We start from the raw sequence: 27199 nt of genomic DNA, 5'->3' as shown, positions 1-27199 counted from the left end.
TTTAAGGATGGTATCATTGGCATTAGAAAGGGGATCCTGGAGATGCATTATGATCACTCATGGGAGGGCGCATTGGAACAGAGAATATCTGTATATGTGGCCTCAGGGGTGAGAACAGCAGAGAAACAAGATGAAGTGTAACAATGGCACTGCTGCTCAGGTTGTCTTTGAAGCTAGAAGAGTAGTTACCGTGTACTCGTATCACTACTAATAATAGAATTATGACTGCTATAAAATTACAGCATACACACGCATGTAGGCTGGATAAAAAGTAAATGAGAAAAAATATGTTTGTTGTTCATTGTAGTTTCCTACATCGTTTAGGTGTGATTACACAATATAGTGTATGGTGATATTTGGTATCTTTCTCACTGTTGAACCAGATAATGGGGCGTGTTCATCCGCTGCTGAAAATAGTCCAGAACAAATGCGCTATTGACTCTATTATCTATCTGATAATGTTGTATCTATATTTTTCTTATATGGTAAATATATGCAAAGTGCACTGCAACAAACCATGTACCCTTGCTGAGTTGTTAGTGCTGATAAAAAAAGCACACAATTTTAGACGCGGGAGAAATACAATCCTGGTAAAAAGCCTTTTAAGTCCGCACCGTTTAATAATTTTAAGTATGTCATGGTGAAAAAACACAGAGATAAGCCTTAAACATGATGCAACATGGTCTATAAATAGCAGCAGCACCATCATTCATATGCGACGACACGTACACTGTTGACCTGTTGGTATAGGTTTCCACAGACAGTCTCTCTCTCTCAAATGAGGTCCGGCCACTGAGAACTGTATCCGTTTTCAAATCTGACATTTTAACACGACAATGCGCTTGTAAATACTCCGACATCACGACCGAGCGACCTCACCAGCCGTAAAGCAGACAGGGGAATGTGCATTGACTTGAGTTGAAAAGGTCAAAACAGTGGAAGATGGAGGGGCGGGGGGGGGGGGGGGGGCAATGTGGGTGTGCCAGAGGGGCGGGGGGGGGGGGGGAGGGGGGGAGAGGCTGCATCTCATATACATGCATGTACAAAAAGCCAAAGAAATTTGAATATTTAATTGGAAATGTCATCAAAATTTATATTTGTAAAAAGAATCTGTAGCCAGAGGTTGGAAAGATTAACACTGTTTCTACAAATGTGTTCAAAAAACATCCTAGCCTGTTTTGAAAGATCAAAAGACATGCATAACAGCTACTGTACAATTCATATTTTCTCAAAGTGAGGAGAATTCAAATTCAACTAAACGAAATACTGAAAAACTGGAACAAAAACATGACACACCCACTGCATAAAACATTAGATCAAGTCCTCATATAACATTTTTATGTTTATCTCAAGAATGAAATGAGACCAGAATTACATCTGACAGAATGTAATACAAAAGTCTGGTTAAATAATGGAGCGTGTGCACACACACAGGCACAGAGTGAAAATGATGCATAATTCAGTCCAGTCAATCGGAGCGGAGATTGTTTTTGCAAGAGAACATTGCAAAGCCACTTCATTAATAATGAGTGGAGAAGGACTGAAGAGGCCTCTCCACAGAGACCAATGCAACAGGCTGTTTACTCACATGAAACAATTATCCCCCTAAAATATCCAAATAAGAACGCAACCTCATTACTCATTTTTTGCATCAGTATAGATAAGTGCGCCACCGGCTTTGGTTACTGACACAGCTAGCATACATGAGCAGTTATACACAGCAGCAGTAGCAGAGAAATGTAGAAGTGGTCACTTTTTACATGTGACGATGTTTTAAATTATGAAGAATTCTTTTAATGATTTTGTATGTCTGAGTGAGAAAATATGGCAAAACTCCTCGAGGCGTAATCCTGTCTGACTAGCGTCTAGCTGGCGATGTCAAGCTTGCTGAGTGTGTGTGTGTGTGTGTGTGAGTAAGAGAATAAATCAATAGGCAGCAGTAGTTGTACGGTAGAGTCTCTCTCTCAGAGCACGGAGTTCTCTTGGAGCTCACCCAGGGGAGACATGAATCACAGCCTCTCTGATGACTGCACTCATCTCCACACTCAGCCCTTATTGCTCTGGTTTCACACCTCTGAATCACACACACACACACACACACACACACACACACACACACACACACACACACACACACACACACACACACACACACACACACACACACACACACACACACACACACACACACACACACCTTCAGGGCGCCTTTAAGAACTCTCACACCATTTTAACTAGGGGGATGGGTATCGGTGGAATTTAATTGATACAAACTTCAATACGGATACTCATTCAACAGTTATTTTATGATTTTTTTTTTGTGCAGAGATAACACTTTAAATTGTATATTTCTCAAACATATTCTACTACGTCAAATTGATGGTATAACGCTGTATTTGGACATTTTCACGTGGTGTGACTCGCTTACATACAACTACATATATAGCATTTAATTAAACATAGTAAAGCGAGCACCACACGTTTTGAACGCTGGAGAGCACATAGCGCGAAGTTACACAAGGTTAAAGGAGAAGTAAGTGATATTTTGTATCACTCTATATTAATACAACAATCACTTAGGCAGTATGCGCAGTTCATCAAACAGGTCTCCCAGTCATTCAGCTTTGCAGTAATTGCCAGATCAAATTTCGAGTATTGGGCTTGTTTATTATCCAATCAGGAGAGAGAGCGCTATAAAGAGGCGGGTTTCAGTGCCCGTGTACGATGACTCGAAGTTAGACTAAAAGGATCATATCAATTTCTTCTCCTTTAAGAATTTGAAAATGCTGCTATAAAAATACAATTATAAATCACTCTTTCCAGCTTTTAGAATGTGCATATTGTCTGGTCTTCTTTCACTAAAACTTGGGGAATTGTTGTTGCCGGAGTCTTACTACTGTACCTGGGCTTTCCCCACTCTGCCTGCCTGGCGTATAGCTAAAAATAGACACTATAGTAGTGAATGAGTGACCCACATTTTCTCCAGGGATTAACCAATCACCACAGGCTGATCTGGTTCAGTACCAGCGGCCATGCAGGAGGCCCCCCGGTCCCATTCATCACATGAAAGTAGGTGAAACAGAGGAACAGCATAGCAGAGTAAAAGGGAACAAAGAAGAAGAAAAAAAAATGGAGGTTCGATAAGACAGCAAATTAGAGTGAGGGAGAGGGATTGATTTAGGAGAGAGAGAGAGAGAGAGAGAGAGTCAGGGGCAGAGGCAGTTCAAGAGACCGAGAATGATTACTGCACAAACACATACACACACATGCGCGCGCACACACACACACACACACACACACACACACACACACAAACCGATGTGTGAAATCACAACTATCCGCCACTGCAAACTAAACACCTGTCAGCTCCACTCCGCGTCTCCCCAACGTCTAGCAGTGGGTTTATTTCGACCCAGACGAGCAATTCCGTTACCGCTCTGTGTGTTTGTGTGTGTGTGTGTGTGTGTGTGTGTGTGTGTGTGTGTGTGCGTGTGTGTGTGTGTCGAGGCTGAGGCGTTCCGGTCCAGACTAAACAGGCCGAAATAATGGAAACATCCGATATGACGTGTTCTCGCAATAAACAAGAGGAGGAAGAAAGAGGGGAGGAGGGAGAGAAGTGAAGAGAAGAGCTGTGACACTGAAGGAATATTTTAAATAGCAGATATAAATGATAAAGGATTTAAGACAATTCAGTATAGTTGTAGGAGATGTAAGAAAGCAAGTACAATATGAAAACTGATAACTAATTGGCAAACCACCTACAGCAATGCTCAGATTAGCGACCAAAACAACTCTTTATTTCTCTGATGAAAACATTCCTTTATAGACCACATTTTTACCTATTTTTTGTCTACTTCTACACTTTATGCTAAGCTAAGCTAACTGTCTCCGGGCTGGTTCTAGCTTCATATAAAACCCACAGACATAAGAGTCTTGCTCTTGTGCAAGAACACAAATGCGGATAATTCTCGAAAATATGGAAGAATTCCTGTATTTCTTTTAATTGCGATCCTCCATAACAATGTGTGCAGCCAACTCTAGACGGCATCACTTCTATCCATAACACCCACACAGCGACAGATACAGACTGAGAGGCACACTGTAAAAAGTGGTTGAGCCGAGCCGTTTCAAAAGCTCCTCTAGAGCGGTTTGATAAGGCGCTCGATGTGCCATCAAAAGCATTTCTTTGATGAGATTTCGGGGGGAGCAAACTAAAAGTGCTGCATTACGATACTGTAGCAGCAGCTGAGCTTTAAACACACCGTTTAACCACTTGTCAACTGCACACTGTGCCTTGTGTGTCGGTGCATCACGTTGCACTACAGGGTGTTGGGATGAGAGGGTTTTCCCAATGGTACGGTCGCTTGCTAAAAAAGGCCTTTAGGGTTTTTTTTGATGAGAAATGATGTGACAGTTCCAGCTGTTTTTGCCCCAAATAAACACATACTCCATGTTGCTTCCAGTGTTCTATTCCGGTCCAAGGTGAAATAACAACAACAATAGCTGCTATCCCAATACCACAGAAGAAGAAGCTCAGACAACACTAAGGCTGCATTCCAATACCCATACTTTCTGCTATATGGTATTGTAGAAAAAAGATTTAGGATGTCCCAATTCTTGTGGCCGATTTGGTATGCTTAAAAATACCTTCGAAAACAGCATGCTATTTGGGCGATTCTGATCCACAAACCAGAGCGCACCGGAAGTGACTTCACATCAACGCAGCCTCCGTATGAAAACAAACAGGGATATAAAAGCAAGAGGCAAGATCAAGGCGCAATATTATGATGAAATAAATAAGTAAAAGTATGGTCAAATGCAGTATGTAGAATAGAAAAAAGAAAGAATATTCGATTTGGAACACAGGGTAAGATTGTGTTTGCATTTGTTTGCAGGTATATTTAGCAAACTGTCTGCATGCACTAACACGCTACGTCGGCCAGTGTGCATTTAAAAAAGCTTTCAACAGAGTATTCTCTGCGCTCTCTCTCTCTCCACTTAAGTATAAATAACAGCTATTGTCTCCCAAAGTAAATCAAATGTTCACTAAAAGCCTGTTGTATCTGTTGTTCAAGCTTTAAGTGGGGCTGCAAACAAAAGCCCCTGGCCTGGCTCAGTGCAGGAACCAGAGCACTCTACTCACTCCTGGGAGGCAAGGTGTGTGTGTGTTTTTTGAGTGTGTGTGTGGGCAAAATATAGCAACATGCATTCCCAAAGAGCTATAGACACACACACCCATTTAAAGCCACCTTTGTTTAAAGTGTGGAGAGCGTGTGAGGCCGCCGTAAACTTGTCAGGGCAAGGGAGGGGAAGCACTTATAAAAAAAAAGTTCCCTAGACTAATTTGCAGGATGGAGGAGTTAGGTTGAGACAATGGGGGAGCTGACAGCAGGCACTACTTCATAAAGAGGGACAGACAGAGAAGTGCAATATATTTGAGATGGATTCTTCACGGAAAAGGAAAGGTACCTGCTGCCAAGTAACTGCAAACTGGGACCCAATCAGATTTCTACACTCAAGGAGGCTTTTAGGAGTGAAGAGGACGTTCTTAACACACTTAACAAGTGACTTGCCTGAAGTGTGGGATAGCTTTTTAAGAGCAGCTCTTCAAGTGGCCACGGGAAAAATCAAAAGAAAACTTTAAGTTAGTATTTGTATGCGGCTGTGGCTGTGGCGAAGTGGGTTGGGGCGATCGTCCACTGGAGTGCAGAGTCGGTGGTTCGATTCCCTGTCTCCCCTGCCACATGTCAAAGTGTCCCTTGGCAAGACACTGAACCCCGAATAGCTTCCGGTAGTTAGCTAGCACCCTGTGTGGTAGCTGCTGCTATCGATGAATGAATGCGTGTCTGATTGGGTGAATGTGCACAAAACAATGGAAAGCACTTTGGGTCTGTGAAAAACCAGGGAAAAGCACCATGTAAATTGAGTCCATTTACCTTTTACATTGTTATGGTCATTTAAACACTACAAAAATTGCCAAAATTATCATAATATCTAATTTTCTGTAGAAATGTATGGAAGGTGACTACGAAAAAAAATCAATGTTCGCTCCATTCCGATTGCAACTGCTTCTTCTTCTTGAAGTTACATAACATCCTATTAAAGGCAAAGACCGCACAATCATCATGACACATATACACGCATTGCTTTGGGAGACGTTCATACATCCTGACCAGAGAGAATTTGTACTGTCACTACAAAACATGTCTCCTTTGGACCTCGGAGGAATGTAACAGCATTTTAGTTCGAGTAAGACCTCCAATAAACAGCTTTCATTTTCAAGAAAGTGTGAGTAGAAATAAGAGTGAAATCATTTTACAAATATCAGTGTTTGAGAAATCTGGACTGGATTTGTCACCATTCACCAATATTAATAAGAAGGAACCTGTCATACAGAAAAGCTTTAGGTCAAACTAAAAGACGAAAGAAGAAGACGTAGAATGGTACAGGATGATGTATCCTTTGTTGAGAAAATCTATTTGACAGAAAATGGGAGAAGTGGATGATTTTGATTGCAGAGATTTAGATCACATACACACACACAAACAAACAAAAATCAACGTTACAGCTCGAACAAACACAGAGCACTGCCCTTGTTCTGTTATATCACAATCACTGAAGCATTGTTTATTATGTGTCAGTGGGCACGTTAGCAAGTGTGACCTCTCTCTCTCTCTTTCTGTCTGTCTTACCTGGCTCGGTTTAGTGCCGTGTCCGGAGCTGACTGTGACTCTATGCGAGTTAGTGCTTGATTCTTCTTCTATGGTGGTTGAGGTGGTAGTTCTGATAATCACTTCCTGGACCTCCTCCACCGTCTCCAAAACCTCCAGCACCTGCAGCACTTCCTCTACCGCCTCCATCACCGTCGGCGACCGCGTGCCCAAATCCACGAGCGACGGAAAACTTTAGCTCGCCGCGACACGCAAAAACATTGTCTCCGTACTCAACCACTGCTATTCCTCTTCATCCTCCAGTGTGTGTGTGTGTCTATCTCTGTGTGTTTGTGTGTTTGACCTCCCTGACTCCTCTGATCTACAGCACAACCCCTCTCTGCTCTTCCTTGTCTTTATATAGAAATATCTCCTCCGTCATGCCTCGGGAGACATTGTACGGGACTGCGTGTGCGCTCACTTGCCACATAATGTAAGGGGGCTTTATGGGGAGAGAAGAGGCAGAAAGCGAGGGAGTTGAGGGGGAGAGAGAGAGAGAGAGATGATCACATGGGATGTCCTGACAGCTGCCGTGATAGGGAGGGTTGTAAGGACGGATGGATAGTTGGGGAGAGAGAGAGAGAGAGAGAGAGAGGAAAAGAGGAGCGAGAAATGGAGGAGTATATGAATTAACATCTGAGTGCAGAGAGGAGAGAAAACAAGATTACGCGCCAATTAAGTGGCATCATCATACTCCAAAAGATGTCTTTCCCCTCATTGTACTGGCTCTCTCTCTCTCTCTCTCTCTCGCTTTTATCCGTCTTTCCCTCAAGGCATCCTCTCTCTCAATCTCTGCTTCTCCTTTTGCCTCAGCGCCACTCTCCGTCCATTGCTTCTAAGCCAGTGAGCATTGTGGTGCTGCCACTGGCAATGCTTAAGTGAGTGAGTGAGTGAGTGAGTGAGTGAGTGAGTGAGTGAGTGAGTGAGTGAGTGAGTGAGTGAGTGAGTGAGTGAGTGAGTGAGTGAGTGAGTGAGTGAGTGAGTGAGTGAGTGAGTGAGTGAGTGAGTGAGTGAGTGAGTGAGTGAGTGAGTGAGTGAGTGAGTGAGTGAGTGAGTGAGTGAGTGAGTGAGTGAGTGAGTGAGTGAGTGAGTGAGTGAGTGAGTGAGTGAGTGAGTGAGTGAGTGAGTGAGTGAGTGAGTGAGTGAGTGAGTGAGTGAGTGTGTGTGTGTATCCAACTGACCAGCAGTTAAACACAGCAACCTGACACAGTGTCATGAATGGATAAATATGTTGACATCAATGAGACAGACTGTAGCAGAGGGTGAGTGTTCCGTCATTACAATGAGCACAGTTTAGAGTTATTGTATTATGACTCAGTGCCACAAACAGGCAGTGTGTTTGTTTACAGTGTTTGTACATCTGGGAATAGTATAAATCCACGTATGGAAATAGTCCCTGATAAATGCATTTCAACCAAATACTTTTAGGCAATGACATTTAGCAGTGAAATGAATGAATTCCAATGGAATAGTAAAGTGCACAATTACAGCTCAATAGCTATTTAGCTGCCTCTGTCAGAGGATCAACTGCTCAACAAGGTTTCCCTTAGCCTTTGTACAGCAATAGCACTTTTCTTACTTGCATGTTACCAGTTAGATCACCACCCACTTACCCTGTTAGTAGTTGCTGCATTACCAGGCTTCAAGAACCACATATTTTGGTATATGCAGATGAATCTTTTCAAATCAGATATTGTAATATCACAACTTTAAAAAACTGCCCTCAGATACTTAAGTGAAGCCAGATACCAAGGTAAGAATGATAAAATTGTGCTGAGCTTACCTTTAGTTTTTAGCCACAAAGTTCATCTCTAAGTGTTGTTAAACTTCTCCTATGGTGGACAATGGATGAAAGCCATAACCATGAACCCCAAAACATCCTCTGTTCAAGTCCTTAATTTGACATCCTCCTCTCCCTTTATTTCTTGCCATCTCTCCAGTGTCAACTCACTAATAAAACCATAAAAAAATGCCTCTAAAAAAACCTATCCCCGAAAAAAACCCATCTTCTCCGGATGTACAGTAGAAAAGTATTAAGAATATCCCCTCTCTCTCTCTCCTGCCTCTGCCCACCCACAGAGCTTGCAGCCTGGCCGTGGCACTTAGCATTACGAGAGAGAAGCGCTAGCACACAAACAAAAGCAACCGGGATAACTGTGAAGCTCCCCGGGAATCCTGTCTCACTGCAGACTAAGCCATGGAAGCACACTCACCATAGGGAGGAGATCTCACGCCAAATAGTGCCTCTTCTTTGGGGGGATTTGGCTGCCTGTGTGTGAGCCCCATGCAGTCTACGGAGCTATACCTGGTCCACCGAATGGAATGCTACTGTAAACCAGTGCTGAGGTCCGGTTTGAGGTAGCAGGCAGCTGGGATCACAAAGCAGCTGGGTTTTTAATTGGGTTGATAATGAATTTAGCTTCGGGGAGGGTGAGAGGAAGGTGAAACAGTGGGAAGTTGTTAAAGGGGACTCCATAGAAACTTGGAGAAGAACTGGCTAGGTGGGTATTTGTTTTTGGTTGAATTTGGCAGCAGCAGTGAAACATTCTTTGCGGTAGAATTTTGAATACAAGAAGAAGGCATGTCAAGCCAATAAGCGGTCTTAAAGGTGGAGTCAGTGATTTTTGAGAACGCTTGTTGTCAAAATCAAACTTTGTCAAAATCAGTGGATATCTCGTCAAGATCCGTACTGTGTGTGCGCTGAAAGAAAATGTGGTGTTATTACACAGCGTAGCCTAGGCTCTGTGGACTGGTATGTAAACAGAGGGTATGTAATCAAAGAGGGCCCACCGTAGCCAGCAACATTCCCGTTTACAGAGCCTAGGCTGTGTATTAACACTGGATCTTTTTTCAGCGCGCACACACACACACAGAACGGAAAGGTAGCGGATGGTGAGGAGATATTCACTGATTTTGGCAAAAAAGTGATATTGACAACAAGCGTTCCCCTGAATTGCTGACTCCACCTTTAAAATTGCAGGTGAGACACAAAGGTTGCGCAATCCCAAAATTGCCAGCAGCAGAAATCAGACAGGTTTAAGAGCCAAATTATTTCCCACTATTTCCTTGCCAGAGAGAGATCACAAGTAGCTTACTGTTTGGGTGGAGGTGGAGGGGGTAAAAAGGTATTCCTAATGGAGACCAGATCAAACAGTCAAACAGCAGGGGGCCTGCACCTTACTGATCCACCCACCCCAAGTCACAAATCACACAAGGCGGCCATATCACCTTCTTTCTTCTCTATACTGCACACATAAACATCTAAAAATAAACCTGGCTCTGCTCTCTCTTGTTGGGATAGGGAAGGCGCTAATACTCAGAGAATGCTTTATGGTTTAAAGATATCACATTTCTCCTGCTCGACACCTCGTACAACGCCACTCAACAACACACTCTTAAGCCGCAAAGCATGGCATCCAACATGGACCCGACTGCAACACACCTCTCTCAATCCACTCCAATATCCAGTTTCGTTCAACAATAACCAATTACTGCCATGATTTAGTGTAAGCCTAGCCCCATCATACCCCAGACCAGGCTATTCTCACGTCCACTGTCCTCTTAAAAACACCCAGCCTGTAAAACACAGCAGAAGCCGTAGACATAACTTGTCCCCAAAAGACTTTCATGCTGAACGATGCACTTGAGGTGTATTACATTTTTTTTTCACACTGGCACATTTAGCAATTCAGCCTGGAGCTGTGGCCTGCCTCCTCAAATTTGGAACAACCCCGCTGGAAGAAATTCAGTTCTAACTTATCAAGCGGTCTTTAGGTAACACAGAGGAGAGGTGAACTATCAACCTCATTTACAGACAGCGTTAAAATCCCATTACAGGTGAAGAAAGCAGATATAAATATTTCAATTATGTCCTTTGACTTGTCCTTTTTACATTTAGTTTTTTTTGTCCAGTTTATAAACGATAAAACATGTTATTAAGTGAGCTTTAGAGTTACTTGTAGGTGGACATTGTTATTTCATTTAATCAAGTCTTTATGCTAAAGTTAAGCTAACCTACCACTGGGTGAGGCTTCATATTTCGGCAATAAAAGCGGATACACATACTGTATTCCCCTAAATGTGGAACTATTCCTCCTAATTTTCGATTTGTCCTCTGCATCTTGCGAAACGCTTGCCTGCCCAGTGACAACATTTGACACGTACAAACAAACACCTTCCCTTGGCAGCAGCAGGTCCAATGTAACAATTCTCTGTCTGCTTTTTGGCGTTAATCTCGAAATTTACCAGTTGTGTTTTTTTGCCGACACATTTACATGTAAAGCCACTAAAGCAAGCCCTCGTCTGCTTTCTATATATAATCCCTTTGGTGAGACTAGCATCACAGACACACAGTCAGCCATGAGAGGAAACTTGTGCGCGGCGTTGTGAGGACATCCCTGCCCTGAGCACTGTCAGCCAAGGCTCTTATTAAGTCCCAGTAGTGGTAGTAATGAGCACACAGCTAGATGCGGAGACCGAGAGAGTGACTCACACACACACACAGGAGCATATGCAGATAGACGGCAGACCTAGAGTGCACAAGCTCACACACACACACACACACACACACACAAGGATTTGCGCTGAGCCGCTCTCTCAGTAGAATCAGTGGCCCTGATTTACTCAAGCCCAAACACAGTCCCCACCCTGTCAGCAGCAGCATTACTACTGCAGGCCACGGCATGAATAAGACATGAAGAGAGGCAGAATACTAAAGGGTGGCTCTGTGTGTGTGTGTGTGTGTGTGTATGTATGCGTGTGTGCGCGTGTGTGCGTGCGTGTGCGCTATGTGGCAATTCCTGTCATGTGTGTTACAATTAGACACACACACACACACACACACAAAACACAGTCACACATACACACGGGCAATGCTAACGAGTCTTGCCACAAGGGAAAGTATAAGTGAGCGCCAAGTAGGTCAGTATAAATGACTGTCTGCGCCCTGTTTGTATTTGTTATCTTTTTTCCCCTTCGGCAGGTTTAAGTCCCACAACGCTTGATGAGGAAGGCCCATTGTTCCAGACAGTTGTTTGGATAAAAAAAGAGCAGGTCAGTCCTTGTGTGTAAGCTGTGTCAGTGTGCTAAACTCTCTCCAGCTCTGTTCTCATTAAATGCATTTGACTCATGCCAGAAGTGACTGTAGAAAAAAGCTGTGTGCCAGCAAAAGCAATGGGCACATTTCGCGGCTTGAGACAAGATTTATTCATGGACTTACTCATCAAAATGCTACGAAAAGCGCCCTAGTCGTCATCCGAAAGCATCTGGACTATGACTATGACTATGACTATGTGCTGGATAACAGATGTGAATTATTTGTTTGAATTAGTTGATATTGTACCATATACATCCCTAGCAACAAGAAACACACTGGTGATGTATATACTGTAGATACGACTGCTGAAAAAGTGTGCCAACAATCATAAGTAAACAACACAAATGATGTTTAATACCTGTAGCATTTGCCATTAAATAGCAGGTTGCAACTAGTGCTTACTGCCTTTAAACACCAGCAATTACACCCATCTCGTGGAACAAAGTAACATAGCACTCAATAGACAGAGCCCGGCAGCTAACCGCTACATTACTAATTGCGTGAAATATCACACAAGTAAGACAATGTGCATGTGCAGTCATAATGATTTATGGTATGTTATATAAAAAAATGAAAAATAAATACAATTTGGCTTTCAGTTCACTTCATTGTTTTGACTCGACGATACCACCCAGAACTTAAACAAACAAATCGAACTGTTGCGCCATTTTTTTTTTCTTTGTCTGTGATTGTTATGAGTCAGAACTGTTGTCTCCCCTGCAGTGCTACAGAGGATTCCCCCGTCTCAACATGCCAAGGTGCAGCCAACCTGCCCTTGCTAACACGCTGCTATCTGATCAATCTTCTCTTTTGATTCGTTCCACCTTTTATCACACTCCAAGAAACATAACCGTGGCTGTCTGCTCTCGTCTAGCTGTGGTCGCACCGCACAACACATCCTGACGCTTATACAATAGCATTCAAATAATAGAGTTATTATTTAGGCTGTTAAATGAAACACTAAATGCTAAAAAAAAAATGTTTAAACTATACCCTACCTTATATTTCTCATTCATCAAATAATCCATCACGTAATCCATTTTTCCGAGCTTGCAATCACTGACATCAAAGTCAGCATGCTTTGAGGGGAAGAGTTTTGAATCTTGACTGACAGTCAAAAGCCCTTAAGCTGCTGTTCTGGCTTAGTCTGGTCCATGTTGGCGGGGGCCACTGAAGCCACCTCCCCACCTTGCACCGGAGCATAGTGTCAAGTGGCCCATCTAGCCCTGCAGTGAAATACTGACTTTGCATTTTGACAAAAAAGGGATAAAACAATGTTGTTGTGACTGAGCATGGGAGCAACCTGCTGGATCCATACACTGTTGGAGATATTTGCCTGATTAAGATTACTGAAAGTGGCATCAACAGACCTTGATAGAAGTGGACTGGCCCGTTTGGCTTTTGCCCACAGATACCAGATGGCCTGTTAAAGCCCGGCTGATTATCATTCAAACTCATTTTTGACCAGTGACTTATAAATCTCCCATGCTCTAAATCCCTTATAAATCAGACTATGTATAGTAGAATGTATTACAGACATCCTTAAAAGCAACATGGTTCACTAATGGTGGGCCATAAGGCTTAGAAATGTATAGAGAAATGATGAGGATTGTGTTAAAGCGATGGTGCAGTGTTCATCCCTTACCTGGACCTGCTCACCCCGGACCGCCGAGTCGCCCAGCAGTGGTTCAGCGGGAGGCGTGTTTATGGTGACAGACTTCTCTGAGCGACTGTCTTTACTGCGGGACTTGTGGCGATCCCGGCTCCGCTCCCTGTGAAAATAAAGAAAGAAAGAAAAATCATGGTCAGTGTTGTGTGTACTAGTCTTGCAAAGCCAGACCAAACTACAGCAAGTAGTATGTAGTAGTGTTGTACGAAGGTTGCCATGAAGAATTATTAATAGAAAAGTTCGGAATCTTCAGTTTAGGATATTTTTAATTTTTTAATAATCTGCAAATTACCTTTTAGCATAATTGTTTAACCATTTACTTTTACAAAATGTTGGGAAAATATCCACTCAATGTTGATTTAAATGATGTTTAAATGATGAAAATGTTTTCAGATTCATTTTCTGTTCATCGCTTACTCAATAAATGTATCTCTTCCTAAAGTTTAAAAAATAACCTGTGGTCATCAGGATCATAAAGGGTCTGATGGAAGATCCTATTGTGTTGCATTATGGGAAATGTAGAATCCAATGTTTTGGGCACTTGACCCGTGCCACACTAGGATCTACAAGTCTACCAGGCATTTGTGTATTTTGGTTTCCACCTTGTTTCCCCCTTTCCCCTCGCATTTTTAAAGAGACGCACATATTAACATATGCTCTATAAACATACTGCACACATACAAACAATGTGAAATCAGTCGGCTATTGTTGAAATGTATGTGAACTCTACCCCCAAAAAAAACGTCCTTTACTCTATTACAAGGCGCTCTATGTCTATCATATGAGCTCCAGTAGCGCGACTGACCCCACTGCACTTACAGCCCTAATCCTGTATCAAGTGTGAATGCAGGCTCTCTCCACTGCCTCTGTCCAGTATCAATATGATGATGGCCACATGGCACACTGCCCGCAATACACAGCTCCATTACCGAAAGGAAAAACTCAACAGCCACAATTAATCTCTCATCTGTCTCACTCCCCCCTTCGACTTGTTGACGTCTCAGAAATAGCACATGCAGTATTTGATAGTTTAAGCAGTTTATCGGAAACGTAATGGCTGATTTGTGGTCTGCAGCAACCAAACGCAAAATATCTCAAGTTTTTTTAAGTCGTGCGAAAGCTTTGTCGATCCAGTATTGGATGGTAGTCACTAATTGAGTTCTCTAATAGGGAGAAAATTTGTGATGATATTTCAGGGGAAGCAGAAACATTTAAACTGTTATGGCAGCCTTTCCTTGACTACAGTATATAACAGTACTGAAGTGACCTTCACGACACCTTATTGACTTTTTATTGTTTTGCTTAACATTTACCTATAGTTCAAACAATGTCCTTAGCAACCTGTAAAGTAGAGTACGCCATGTTACTTGTATATTTAATTTTATTTAAATTTTTTCACTTTTTCAGTTGTGGGTGTATGTGTTCCTAAAAAAAGTATTTAAAATATATATATATATCAAGTTTAGATTTGCATGGTTAGTCGCATTGTGTGTGTTGTTTGGACTGAATGAGAGACACAAGACAGACTCCAGAGCCGGGGCTGTCAGATCTCATATAGATATTAACATGCGTGGAGATGGCCGTAAACAGATTACAAGACAAACATATCATTATTGGACCACCAAGGGATATTCTCTGGATGCTGTTGTCTTCCTAAATGCTAATTGAGTCTCCCTGTTGTCTCTCTGAGCATGCTGTTTCACGGTGCGAGCAACATTAGAGCAGTAGTGTAGAGAATGGATTTTTAAAACAGAGCTCTCCATTAAGACTCTCAAGCACCAGGATGTTGACACTTTTCCCCCTCAAATGCTTCATTACCTGCCGTGTTTGGCCACTTGTGTATACTATATACACACCCGGCAAACAAATACTAATGTAGTAGCATGAAATTGAAAATGTGTTTCAGCCCACCTGACAAATGCACATCCATTATTCACTCTTTGGTTAGCTCTGGAATCCACAAAGGGAAATAGTAGGCTTTTTAGATTGCTATAGCTTCACCAGCAAGTTCTTCAAAACACAATACAAATACACCTATCACATTAGACACACTCATTTGTTCCATTCTAATTATAAATCATAATTTTAGAGTTAGTCATAAAGTTTGTACATTGAAAAAGTGACAGAGCTAAATGAGATCTGGTGCCCCGTTGAGAACAGCCTTCCACTGAACTATAAAAGACAAGCACTTAAGCTCTAGTGACCCTTAAATGCCACTCTCTCTCTCTCTCTCTCACACACACACACAATAACAATTCATAACCATAATGTACAGGATATCCTGCCTGCAGGGTTAATGGATGATTGGCAGCACTGCAGTGGGAATGATGCAGTCGCACAGAGTTGCACTGGGTTCCAAGTGTTTTGATTAAAGGGTGTTGTCCCGGTTTCGCTTTCCGCCTTTATTCTCGTACCTCCGTTTTAATGTGGACCGTTTCCTACAGAAAAATCACAGCAGCAAATGTTTCCAATGCGAACACAGTTAAGAGAAAGCAAAGTGACTTTTTTCAATAGCCCGCAGCCACTTCTCCCAGAGTGACTGACGCATTCTTATCTTCCAAATCCAGGAGATTAAGGTTGTCGACATAAGCCTTTAAAGATATTACAGCCATCATCCTTTTTCCTTTAAATATTATTATGGCTATCGTCATAGCGAAAGCACAGGAGATGGTGGTTAATCAGAGGCGGGCTGTCACTGATTATGATTATTAATTGGGGGAGAAGCAACAAGGAGGAGACTGTGGAGGAGTGCGGCTGGAATCATAAAGCAGCGATCCCCACTTCAAAGTCAAGAGCGGAATACTAAACAGCTCTGGGGCGAAAAGAAACCGCTACAGTTAGTTGAGAGCAGGTTTTTTCATTATAGAAAAACTCACACTACAACATTTTAACAGAAGTACATTTACTGGAAAGACTGTTCTCTGAGTGCAAAGCAATCTGGGAAATGTAGGAAATGACAAACTAAAATCAAATATAGCAGTAGAAAAGATCTGATTAAACTGTCCATAACATACACTGTATCTAGCCTGGTCCTACTAGACCATCGTACTTCATTTCATTTGTACAGAAGGTGGAATCGCTCAATTGACAAAACGTTACCTCACGTTTGGTCGTGACGTATGTCATGCGCTGGCTTCTGACTACAACTTCAACTGGCGCACAACCTCAATGTCATTGTTCTCAGCCACTCCCTATGTTTGCTGATTGGACCGTCAAAAATCTGGACGGAGAAAACCCAAAAATATACTGCAGCCCCAGACTGACTACTGAAGGGAAATGGAAATTGAGCCGAAGTAGGTAGCGGGCGGTGCCAGGCTACAGTATATCCACATTAGGTGAAAATCTGCTACTAGCGAGTCAATAATTAATTGCAAAAAAAAGGGATCGTTGGCATGGAGCTAACAACGTTTGAATGTTTGTCTGTTCACACACACCATGTGTTATCCATTGTATATTTGTGTTTGCAATCCATGATTCACTGTAAGAATCAGGAACCAACAGGTAAAATGAAAACCTGGTGCTCACCTCACTGGGGAGAGCACATGAGTTAAAAAAAAACGGTGTAAAGAGGACATTCAAAAATGAGAAATTGTGAATACACAGAGAGAGACACAAGGCAAGCAGACCTTTGGGCAGCCAGGGGAGTGCTCTGAACAGATCGGCCAGTGTCTACCATACCAGCCCCTCCCCTCCCAAGCCCCGCTTTCTTATTCCCCCCTTCAGCAAGCTTCTGGGGGTGACTGCACCGTGTGGAAAAACCTTGCTCCACGTCGCACACACACACACACACACACACACACACACACACACACACACACCTTCCCCCCTCCTTTCCCACATCCTCTTCCCTGCCTCATTAGCATGCAGCCTACTCGTTTGGTATTCCGACCGCGCGCCGTGCTATGATTTGATTAATGGAATTTGACTTCCAGCGTGGATCTTGTGGAGCGGGCATTGGGTTTTTTTGGAACAGCGAGGATTGGAGGGGACGGCAGGGGGATGGTGGGGACCTGTAAGGGGGCAGAGATGCCTGGCGAGCTGGGGCAAGGTCCTGCCAATTAGGGGGTTGTGTGGGAGAAGCAGCGTTCCCCCCCCCCCCGTAACACCTGAGCATGAGTGTGTGGCTGTGATAGCATTCTCCACCCCACACAGAGAGGGGGAGTGAGGGGGCTATTAAAGAAGTAGAGCCAACTAGCACCACACGCCAAGCCCATCTGTGTGGACCAATTTGTTCTCTGTTTTGGCCGGAGGGGGGGAAACCAGACGCACCTGTGTGACACAAAGCTTGGTGTCAATGCAATGAGGCAAGGCGCCGGCAACTGGATGGGCTCGGCCAAATGAGTTAAATCAAAAAACGGACCAACCGCACACTCAGTTAGGTCCACTGAAACTCATAAACACGTTATAAGGCAGGAGAGGGAGGGAGGGAGAGAGGGAGGGAGGGAGGGAGGGAGGGGCAAATAACAACTCAACGGTCTGTGTGTGTGAAGGGGTCGTTCAAAAGAAGGAATCTTCATCTTTATGCCAGGTGCCTAAAATAATGAGCTAAATGAGGTCCAACTTTTAAAGTGATAATTGTTCATTTTAAAGTGACTTATAAGTTTGTAAAAAATGTAGCCACAACTGTAGCTTGTGCAGTCTTGTGTGTGGACCCAGGTTGAGTTGGAGGGGAAGGGACTGTGACAAGCAGCTTGCCAGAAATAGCTTACAGATAACACTACAGTATGATGTCACATTCCAGTGACAAGTAAGGGTGGTGTTATGCTAGAAAAGAAGTGGTTTTGTCAGAAATCAAAAGCAGTTCCAAAAAGCCACTGAAAACATAGAGAGGGAGGAGAAGCAACCTTGTTTAAATACATTATTAACGGAGCCAATTTCTCCGACATTGGAAAAGTGTAGATGGATAGATTTTTTCAAATCTTTTGTATCATCACAGACACTCCTGATGAAGCATATTGTATACACATTATATGTATATAAAGAGTCTCCTTTAAGAGAAGTATCCGGCTTATCACTAAATGAATTACAGTAGTTCAAATAACTCACTCAGTCCCATGCAAATGCTCCGTGCGGTCCCTATAATTGGGAGTTATACCAATTCAAATAACCAATTTTCCACATGAGCAGCTGTTAATATGAGATTTGCCAATTTTGTAACCATTTAAAATGCTACAAAATTGACAAGAGTGAATGAGCCAAGCTTTTTAGGGGGGGAACTTTTGAGAGGAGCTGGAGTGGCTCTATACCAAACTACCATGCTCCTTAAAGTGGTTAGTGTGGTAAATAGTCTCCCTCAAATGAAAATGAGGCCGACATAATATCATTTCTTTTCATCCGTTATATTCAAAATTCCAGTCTGAATTACAAATTATTCGAGTTCTTTGGATTTACCAAGTGAAAAGCATTTAAAACTAGAAGCAACTTAAATTAATTATCAATGATTATGAACCGCCAAGAGTAATATATTGTGGGGGGGGGGGGGCATGGCAGCCTCTTGCTACTTCCAAGAACTCACATGGTAATGGGATATTATGAGCAAGGCGTGAAAGTTATTAACGCCCTCCTCACACACTTAATTTAATTGGGCAGCTCTGGATTCTGGCTTGAAAAAAGTTGCAAGGGTCATCATATGCAAGGTCATCATTTTAATACCCATTAATATTGAAACTTTTGCTCTCTTGTGTTATCAAGTGAATGTGGTCAGGAGGGAATAAAAAAGCAGGCAAAATCGGTAAGGGAATTTTTGTGTGTATATGTCTTTAAAGAGCACCTATTATGCTTTTTCAACTTGTATGACCTCTAAACGTTGTTATAATGATTTATAGTCATGTTTAACCATACTAAAGTGTCAAATAATGACTTGCATGCATTTAGACGTATTCCCTGCTGACCGTCTGGGGTGGCTGTGCAGAGCGCTAAACACTAGGACAGCCGGTCGCGATTGACTTGTTCAAATTTCCGGGATTTATCTACGCAGATCAATCCGGATTTTCCATGTATGGTAATGCTGCAACGTGCCCAGGCAGACTCCGGCCATGCCCCCACCTGCCTGCTCAAATCTGCCCGCGCACAGCTGAAAGTGTTCCGCAAGGTAACCAATCACAACGGAGTGGGGTTGGCAGGAGGGGGACGAGGGGGCGGAGAAGGACGAAGCCTAGTGTTGACAGAGACTGCTGAGAGCGCCCAGATGAGAGGAAGAGCTTCCCGAAAATCTACATAGTTTTTTGTAATGTGATTCTTGTCAGGTTGCTCTATAGGAGTCATTAATGGGAAATTAAGACCAGAAAAGTAGTATAATAGGAGATCTTTAAGGATCTGGGACACCAGTTGAGGACTGTTTGACACAGCAGGAAAAGCTAGCAATGAGGGGAAACTCTGTTAATGAAAACCTAAGCCAATTCCCTTCCATACTTCTATTATATTCAGACAAATTGTGTTTAAGATTGGCTCACATACAGTACATACAAAGAAACACACAGCACGGTAACAGTACTGTGTTATTATTTTAGCACTGAACCCCTCTCCCACGTGCCTGCATCTGTTCCCAGCATCGGTGTAATTAGACAACAGTCATCCAGAAACCGCCTCACTGGTGGTGGCACCCCTCGGTGTAACAAGATTACCTTCAGACGACCATTGGCAAGGGCTTTCAAAGGCAACATGTTTTTTTTTTTTTTTTAATATGAAATTAGAGGCCAGCCGGTGGCTTTGGCACAGCCATGCTAGGAAGCTGAGAGGCAGAGGAGCGGAAAAGGCACTTGGCGGGGATGGCCGTATGTTCCTTTCCAATTTGCGTGTCACTCACTTCTTGAAAGAAAAGGGTTGCAGTGAACAGTGAAGGAGCGGGCTACATATAAAAAACTTCCACCAATGCCACGGCTATTCATTTTCCAAGCTACCGACTTACCCCCCCACACACACCCCGTCATTGATTCCAAATGAAGTGAGAGCACTTTTGCTCCGTGTAAGTTTGAGCTACAAGGGCACATTCCTGCCCAGGGGAATGTGAGCTAGTAAAGGGGGGGACGAGTGATACGCCTGCGCCGCCGACCCATCCTCAGAGAGCAGCCAGGAATCCATTAAAGGGGGGGGGAGGTCAAGAACCAACCACTAAGGGCAGCTGCTCCATTCATGTAATAGGGGCAAAATATGATGAAAAAGAGAGGAAAGAAATGATGAAGAAAAAAGAAAAAGGAGAAAAACTTGGCCCATGATATGAGACACACACACACTGCGTTCCATTCTCTATACTCCTTCCCTCCTATTAACCCATTGATGACGGCTGCTGCGCGATGCCACATAGGCTCTCCTGCCTGATGCTGCGTCGCGCAGCATTATTACTTTATCTAATTTTCATGGCATTCCCAGCATAGAATGCACTGTCATTGGTTCAAATACACATGAGGTGGGTTTTGTTGATTTTTTGAAGACCACGTGACCACCCAAAAGTTGTGTGGTTTGCCGAAAATCATGTCAATCAAAAAAATAAAAAATAAAAAAATAAAACAAAATAATAAAAAAAATACGCCAGCTATGTCGGCGACAGAACAGTTAGTGGCGTTTGGTGCGCAGAATCAAGGTCTACTATAGACTACTGACGAAAATCACACAACACATTGCATTTATTTATTAACAATATTTAATAATTTTCTAATTCATCTAATTTTGGCGATTTTTAGAAATATTTGTTGGTTTGTAAGCGCTAAGGGAGCATGTTTAAATAAAACCTGTGAACCTTAACTTTTAAATGTATTTGATTTCATGTTTCTATGTGCTACACAGGCTTAGATATTAAGGTTTTGGTAGACTTGACAATTCGTACTATTTTTTCAGAAAACCCTCAGGCATTAAGGACATGCATCCTAGATTGCCATAGTCATCAATGGGTTAAGAAAGAGATTTAGAATGTCCCAATTCTTGTGGTCAGATGCAGCATATTAAAAAAATACCCGAATGCCATACTTTATTACATCCGGTCGGGATTTTTAGTGTGGAAATCAGCGCGCATTTTGGGCGATTCTGACCATAAAAATCTAGTGCGCACCGGAAGTGACGACACATCGCCGGCGCTTCAGAGTGGAAAACAACCGGCGATGCTATACGGATATGTAAGCAAGAGGCAAGATTTTAGGATGAAATAAATAGGTAAAAGTATGTCCCAATTGTATGCAGAAAACTAGAGACTTTTTATGATCAGCTGTAGTATGTAGAGAGATTAGAGATAGTGCGATTTGGAACACAGCCACAAAGTCCCTTAAATGGCAACAGGTGGCACAGAGAGAGCAGGAGAGAAGCTAGAGGTATATGGGCGAACTGGGGGGGGCGTTGGTGACCAGGGTGGGTCAGTTGTGGAAGAGGACCCCCCCTCTCTCTCTCTCCAGTGTCCCTCTCTCCTCTCATCTCCTCTCTGGAAGGCCCGCCACGTATCCGCTGAGCCATCATCAGTCAGTCAGGCATCTGCAGCACCTGTCTCCCCCCTTTGCCACTGAACAGCCCGTCTCACCCTCAGCCATTTCACCGCTGACAGACTAATGCCTCTACACAAGCTGAGGGCCTCACCACAGCATGCCGGGGGCCAGAGGGGGAGGGGGGGGACACAGGAGATATACAAGGGGCTAGGATAGACGGACGGAAGGATTGACGGACGGACGGAAGGAAGAACACTTAAATGTGTATGTGAGAATAGTAAAAAAATAAAAATAAATGCCAATCACAATTCCCCCCAGAGAAAATAAAGGTGTCACCGTCAGCTGCTCAAAGTAGTTAAGTAGGGTAGGGCGGAATCTCATTTTGGATCCCTTTTGTTTAAATCCTCCTCTAAATTATACCTCCCTCCATATACTACATGGCTTTACTGTCAGGTAAGACCTATTTCAACTGTAGCCTATTTGTTTTAGTTGCTTGCATGAGTTGCTACATTTTACAAGATAACATTGAACTAATCACAATGAAGTCACCTTTGCCAAATACTCATTTTAACTGAAGAGCGCTAGAACACATCACAATGTAACTCAATACACCCTTTGTTCCAAACTAAAAAAAAATCACAAAATCACTGCATGTTATCTACTTGTGTAAAAGTATTTTAGGCTGCATACTTATATTCACAATGCTAATCGACGAGGATGAGCACATATACAGTCATATGAAAAAGTTTAGGAACCCCTCTCAGCCGGCATTATAATTGACTCTGCTTTCACAAAAAAAATATAAAAGTGGTATGTCTTTAATTTACCAGGAACAGCTAAGTACTGGGATGTTTTCCAAACAAAGATTTTTTGAAAAGCAGTATTTGGTTGTATGAAATAAAATAAAATGTGAAAAACTGGCTGTGCAAAAATATAGGAACCCTTGTGGTTTTGTTGATTTTAATGCCTGTAACAGCATGTAAAACTGATTACTTTAAACACAAAGTTGGTTGGATTATGTTGTTAAGCCTTGAACCTCATAGAAATGTCTGTTCAATCATGAGAAAATGTATTTTAGGTGCCTAAATGCAAGTTGCACTTCTCTTTGACTCTCTGCTGAAGTGAGACAGAATGGGATCATCAAAACAGCTTCCAAAAGATCTGAAAAACAAAGATTGTTCATTGTCATGGTTTAGGGGAAGGCTGCAAGAAGCTTTCCCAAAGGTTTCAATTGTCAATTTCGACTGTAGGGAACGTTGTCAGGAAATGGAAGGACACAGGCATAGTGGCAGTTAAACCCAGGCATGGCAGACCAAGAAAAAAACAGGAGCGGCATAGGTGGAGGATTGTGAGAATGGTTGCACACAACCCACAGATCACCTCCAAAGACCTGCAAGAACATCTGGCTGCAGATTGTGTATCTGTACATCGTTCAACAATTCAGCGCAATTTGCACCAAAACATCTGCTTTTTATAAAGACCAATTAACTTAATTTTTGTCTCATCAGTCCAAAGCATTTTCTTCCAATATGAAGCTGGCTTGTCTAAATGAGCTTTTGCATACTCCATGCAACTGTATCTGTGGCGTGGGCGCAGAAAGGGCTTCCTTCTCATCACCCGGCCATATAGATGTTTTGGTGCAAATTGCACTGAATTGTAGAACCATGTACAGATACACAATCTGCAGCCAGATGTTCTTGCAGGTCTTTGGAGGTGATCTTTGGGTTGTGTGCAACCATTCTCACAATCCGCCGCATATACCGCTCTTGTACTTTTCTTGGTCTGCTAGACCTGGGTTTAACTGCAACTGTGCCTGTGTCCTTCCATTCCCTGACAACATTCCTTACAGTAGAAATTGACAATTGAAACCTTTGGGAAAGCTTCTTGTAGCCTTCCGCTAAACCATGACAATGAATAATCTTTGTTTTTAAGATCTTTTGGGAGATGTTTTGATGATCGCATTCTGTCTCACTTCTGCAGATAGTCAAAGAGAAGTGCAACTTGCATTTAGGCACCTAAAATACATTTTCTCATGATTAAACAGACATTTCTATGAGGTTCAAGGCTTAACAACATAATCCAACCAACTTTGTGTTTAAATTCATCAGTTTTACATGCTGTTACAGGCATTAAAATCAACAAAACCACAAAGGTACCCATATTTTTGCACAGCCAGTTTTTCACATTTTATTTTATTTCATACAACCAAATACTGCTTTTCAAAAAATCTTTGTTTGGAAAACATCCCAGTACTTAGCTGTTCCTGGTAAATTAAAGACATACCACTTATATATTTTTTTTGTGAAAGCAGAGTCAATTATAATGCCGGCTGAGAGGGGTTCCTAAACTTTTTCATATGATTGTAAATGGCAAGTCCTTTTTTTGAAAACTTATTTCACAGATTAGGCGTACATCATTTTCAGGACTTCTGACATCACTGTTACAGCATCTTCTAAAACATGGATTGGTGCTGCTGCTGTTAAAACCACACACTCTTGCACACTTACATAACACACTCCAACCCTTAAGGTAAAAAAGGGTAAATAAAACTGAATTATTGCCTCAAACAGGATAATGTCATCTTACCCATGCCTGTGGGATCCCCGGGAGCGTCCAGAGTAGTAGGAATAGCCCGAGTAGGTTGACTCCGTGTCCATAGTGATGTGGTCCTTGGCCCCTCAGGTGGCTTGGGGCTATGGTCCAAGAGGGGGGTGGGGGTGCAACACAAGAGGCTGCTTAGGGGCTGGGTAGCTCTGGCAGGGTGTGGTTGTCCGGTTTAGCGGGGCTCAATAGACACACGATGGAGGCTGACAGAGGTGCAGTGCTGTCGGCAGTCAGGCTTGAACAGCGACCCTGGGGGCGCCCGGCGAGGAAACATCAACCTGGATGAGGGGGACGACAGAACGGGCTGTAACATTTGAATTTTTGAATACAGAATGTGAAACGTTGTCTGGGAACTTGGAAGCCTGCCCACATTTGTTTGACAGTGAAATAAAAGAGCAACGAGAGAGAGAATCAAGCATTCAGGTCACAGGCTTTTTCACCACTTCTCTCTCTCTCTCTGTCTTTCTTTACCTTTTTGCATACTTGTTAGCGCCCCTCATGCAGAAACACCGCAGCTGCCTTTACAATCGGTTTCTTTTTAGCTACAAGCCTGCAGTTACAGGCGGTTACACACACACACACACACACACACACACACACACACACACACACACACACTGTCACTGACTGCAGCTGAGTTCTTCCAGATAAAAGAAAACAGTGCCACACAGTGAAGCAGCAATTTAGCTTTTTTTATTCCCACAATGCTCGGAGGCAAAGTTTGAAGTCTCTGACATTAGAAGAAAACTATTTAAGCCTTGACACAGCGAGAGTGAGGTGAAGATAAAAGCTGCTTCTTCACAGGAGCAGTTCAATAAGATGGAGGGGTTGCCAGGTTGGGAGAGAAATGTCAGGGAGTCATGACAGCAAAACTAAAATGAGGAAATATTCACGGAACTGCTCGAAATGATATGCCCCCGTTTTCCCTACAAGTCATTGCTTTTAATATGTTGATAGCATCAGTATAATGCATGTTCAATATTCATAACTACGCTCCTGAGCCAAACGGTCACAGCAGCAGCCCTAAGGAGAGGGAGTAAACAATACTGGATTATAGCATTTGAAGAAAGGGACATTTTATCAGCGCAGCGTTACGTGACTTCTATACCAAGACTTCTACATAACCAGGAGGCATATACTTTAAGAGGCTTGTGTGACATTTTCAAATCATAAATTGTTTATGCCTTCTTGTGATTGGACCGAAAAATTGCTGTTGATTACATTGATTGTTATCATTTTAAAGCCCCTTGTCTGGGCTGTGTGTAGTCTTTGTTCATGTGATTGGTCACACACCAGAAATGTAATCAACTTCAATTTCCATTCATTGGTTTACGGCTTAAGCAATTTACTAAGATAAAAAACAATGATGGTGACAAAGAGATACTTCACTCTATTTCATATCATTATAAATGTATTTTTAAGTTTAAATGACACATATCTATTTTTTTTTCAAACTAAGATAGATTGTGCTATTAATCTTACTTCTGTGGATGCATACCTACTTTAGCTTCATCAAAATCTTCATCTATTCACCTAACATTACCCCATGATACTGCGCTGATGGCACTATAAGCTATACATGTGTGGATGCCAACTCAAGCAGCGAATAGTTGGTGAGATGGTGTTCAAATGAGATACATGTGATTTAGGAGAAGTCTGCTTAAAAGTGCATACTATTATACCTGCACAAAGGCAGAGAGTCTGTGAGAAGTGTGACTCACGGTCATGGGGAGCTTGAGGCGTGCTGTAAAAAAACTTGTGTAACACACCTGCATGACACACACACACACACACACACACACACACACACACACACACACACACACACACACACACACACACACACACACACACACACACACACACACACACACACACACACACACACACACACACACACACACACACACACACACACACACACACACACACACACACACACACACACGTGTGAAATATGCCGGTAGTTAAAACTTCACTAAAAAAAAAAAAAAGATCTAAATCAAATTCATGCTCAGATAACATTGACTTCACAGGGCACATGTGCACTTTGAGCCGGTCCGCCTACACTTACTTGGCATTAAACAACCATGAACCCCTCTATGGAGTGTAGTTGTAGGACAGGAGGAGCTGATATTAACCAGAGGGCTTTTTCTTTTTCTTTTCCTCCCTCAAACAACATTTTGAGGTTAAGTGAAGCAGTGTTTGGGTGTTAAAGTTACTTAGCTGTGGTATTTTTCAAAATCTCTGCATACATCATTTGGAGTTATTCAAAGTACTCAAAATAGTCTGGGAGCTGCGGTCCACCTCCTGATGGAAACCCTACACTCAAACTCTCAGGCCAGGCTTCCTGCACAAACACCAAGATTTATGGTCTGATTTATGGCTCCAGTCACCTTAAAGGTGGTGAGAACCTGCAGCAAACTGTCTCCCCTCACCACCAGACAGACAGACAGACCCTGCTTTTCTGCATTAAAAAAATCAACATAAGAGTAGCCAGGTTTGGGCCCCCACGAAAAAAATGCAATCTTTATCTCGGGTAGGCGGCACTTCACTTGGTCCAAAAATACACAGTGGCACAAAACTAGTGTGACCCAGTTGTGAGGAGTGTGGTGGCTACACATCTGTACGAGTGAGTGTGTGTGTGTGTGTGTGTGTGTGTGTGTGTGTGTGTGTGTGTGTGTGTGTGTGTGTGTGTGTGTGTGTGTGTGCG

General features: G+C 42.7%; 2 protein-coding genes across 3 annotated transcripts in view; one reads left to right on the top strand and one right to left on the bottom strand.

Moving 5' to 3' along the window:
* The window catches only part of LOC307270031 (protein jagunal homolog 1-B), a 339870-nt gene that overhangs the window by 90707 nt on the left and 221964 nt on the right, over positions 1-27199 (top strand). The gene's annotated exons all lie outside the window — the stretch shown is intronic.
* LOC307269777 (vang-like protein 1) overlaps positions 1-27199 on the bottom strand; it is a 50378-nt gene that overhangs the window by 15680 nt on the left and 7499 nt on the right. For both annotated transcript variants that reach the window (XM_080052812.1, XM_080052813.1), the window contains exons 2-3: positions 24469-24764; positions 13451-13577 (exon numbers count right to left, since the gene is read on the bottom strand). In XM_080052812.1, coding sequence (XP_079908938.1) covers positions 13451-13577; positions 24469-24539 — 198 coding nt within the window. In that variant the 5' untranslated portion in view covers positions 24540-24764. The remainder of the gene's footprint in view (positions 1-13450; positions 13578-24468; positions 24765-27199) is intronic.

Source organism: Ammodytes marinus (genome assembly GCF_949987685.1).
Source record: "Ammodytes marinus genome assembly, chromosome: 24".
In the NCBI taxonomy this organism is placed as follows: Eukaryota; Metazoa; Chordata; class Actinopteri; order Uranoscopiformes; family Ammodytidae; genus Ammodytes; species Ammodytes marinus.
The sequence above is the reverse complement of the archived record's forward strand: the minus strand, read 5'-3'. Positions and strand labels throughout refer to the sequence as shown.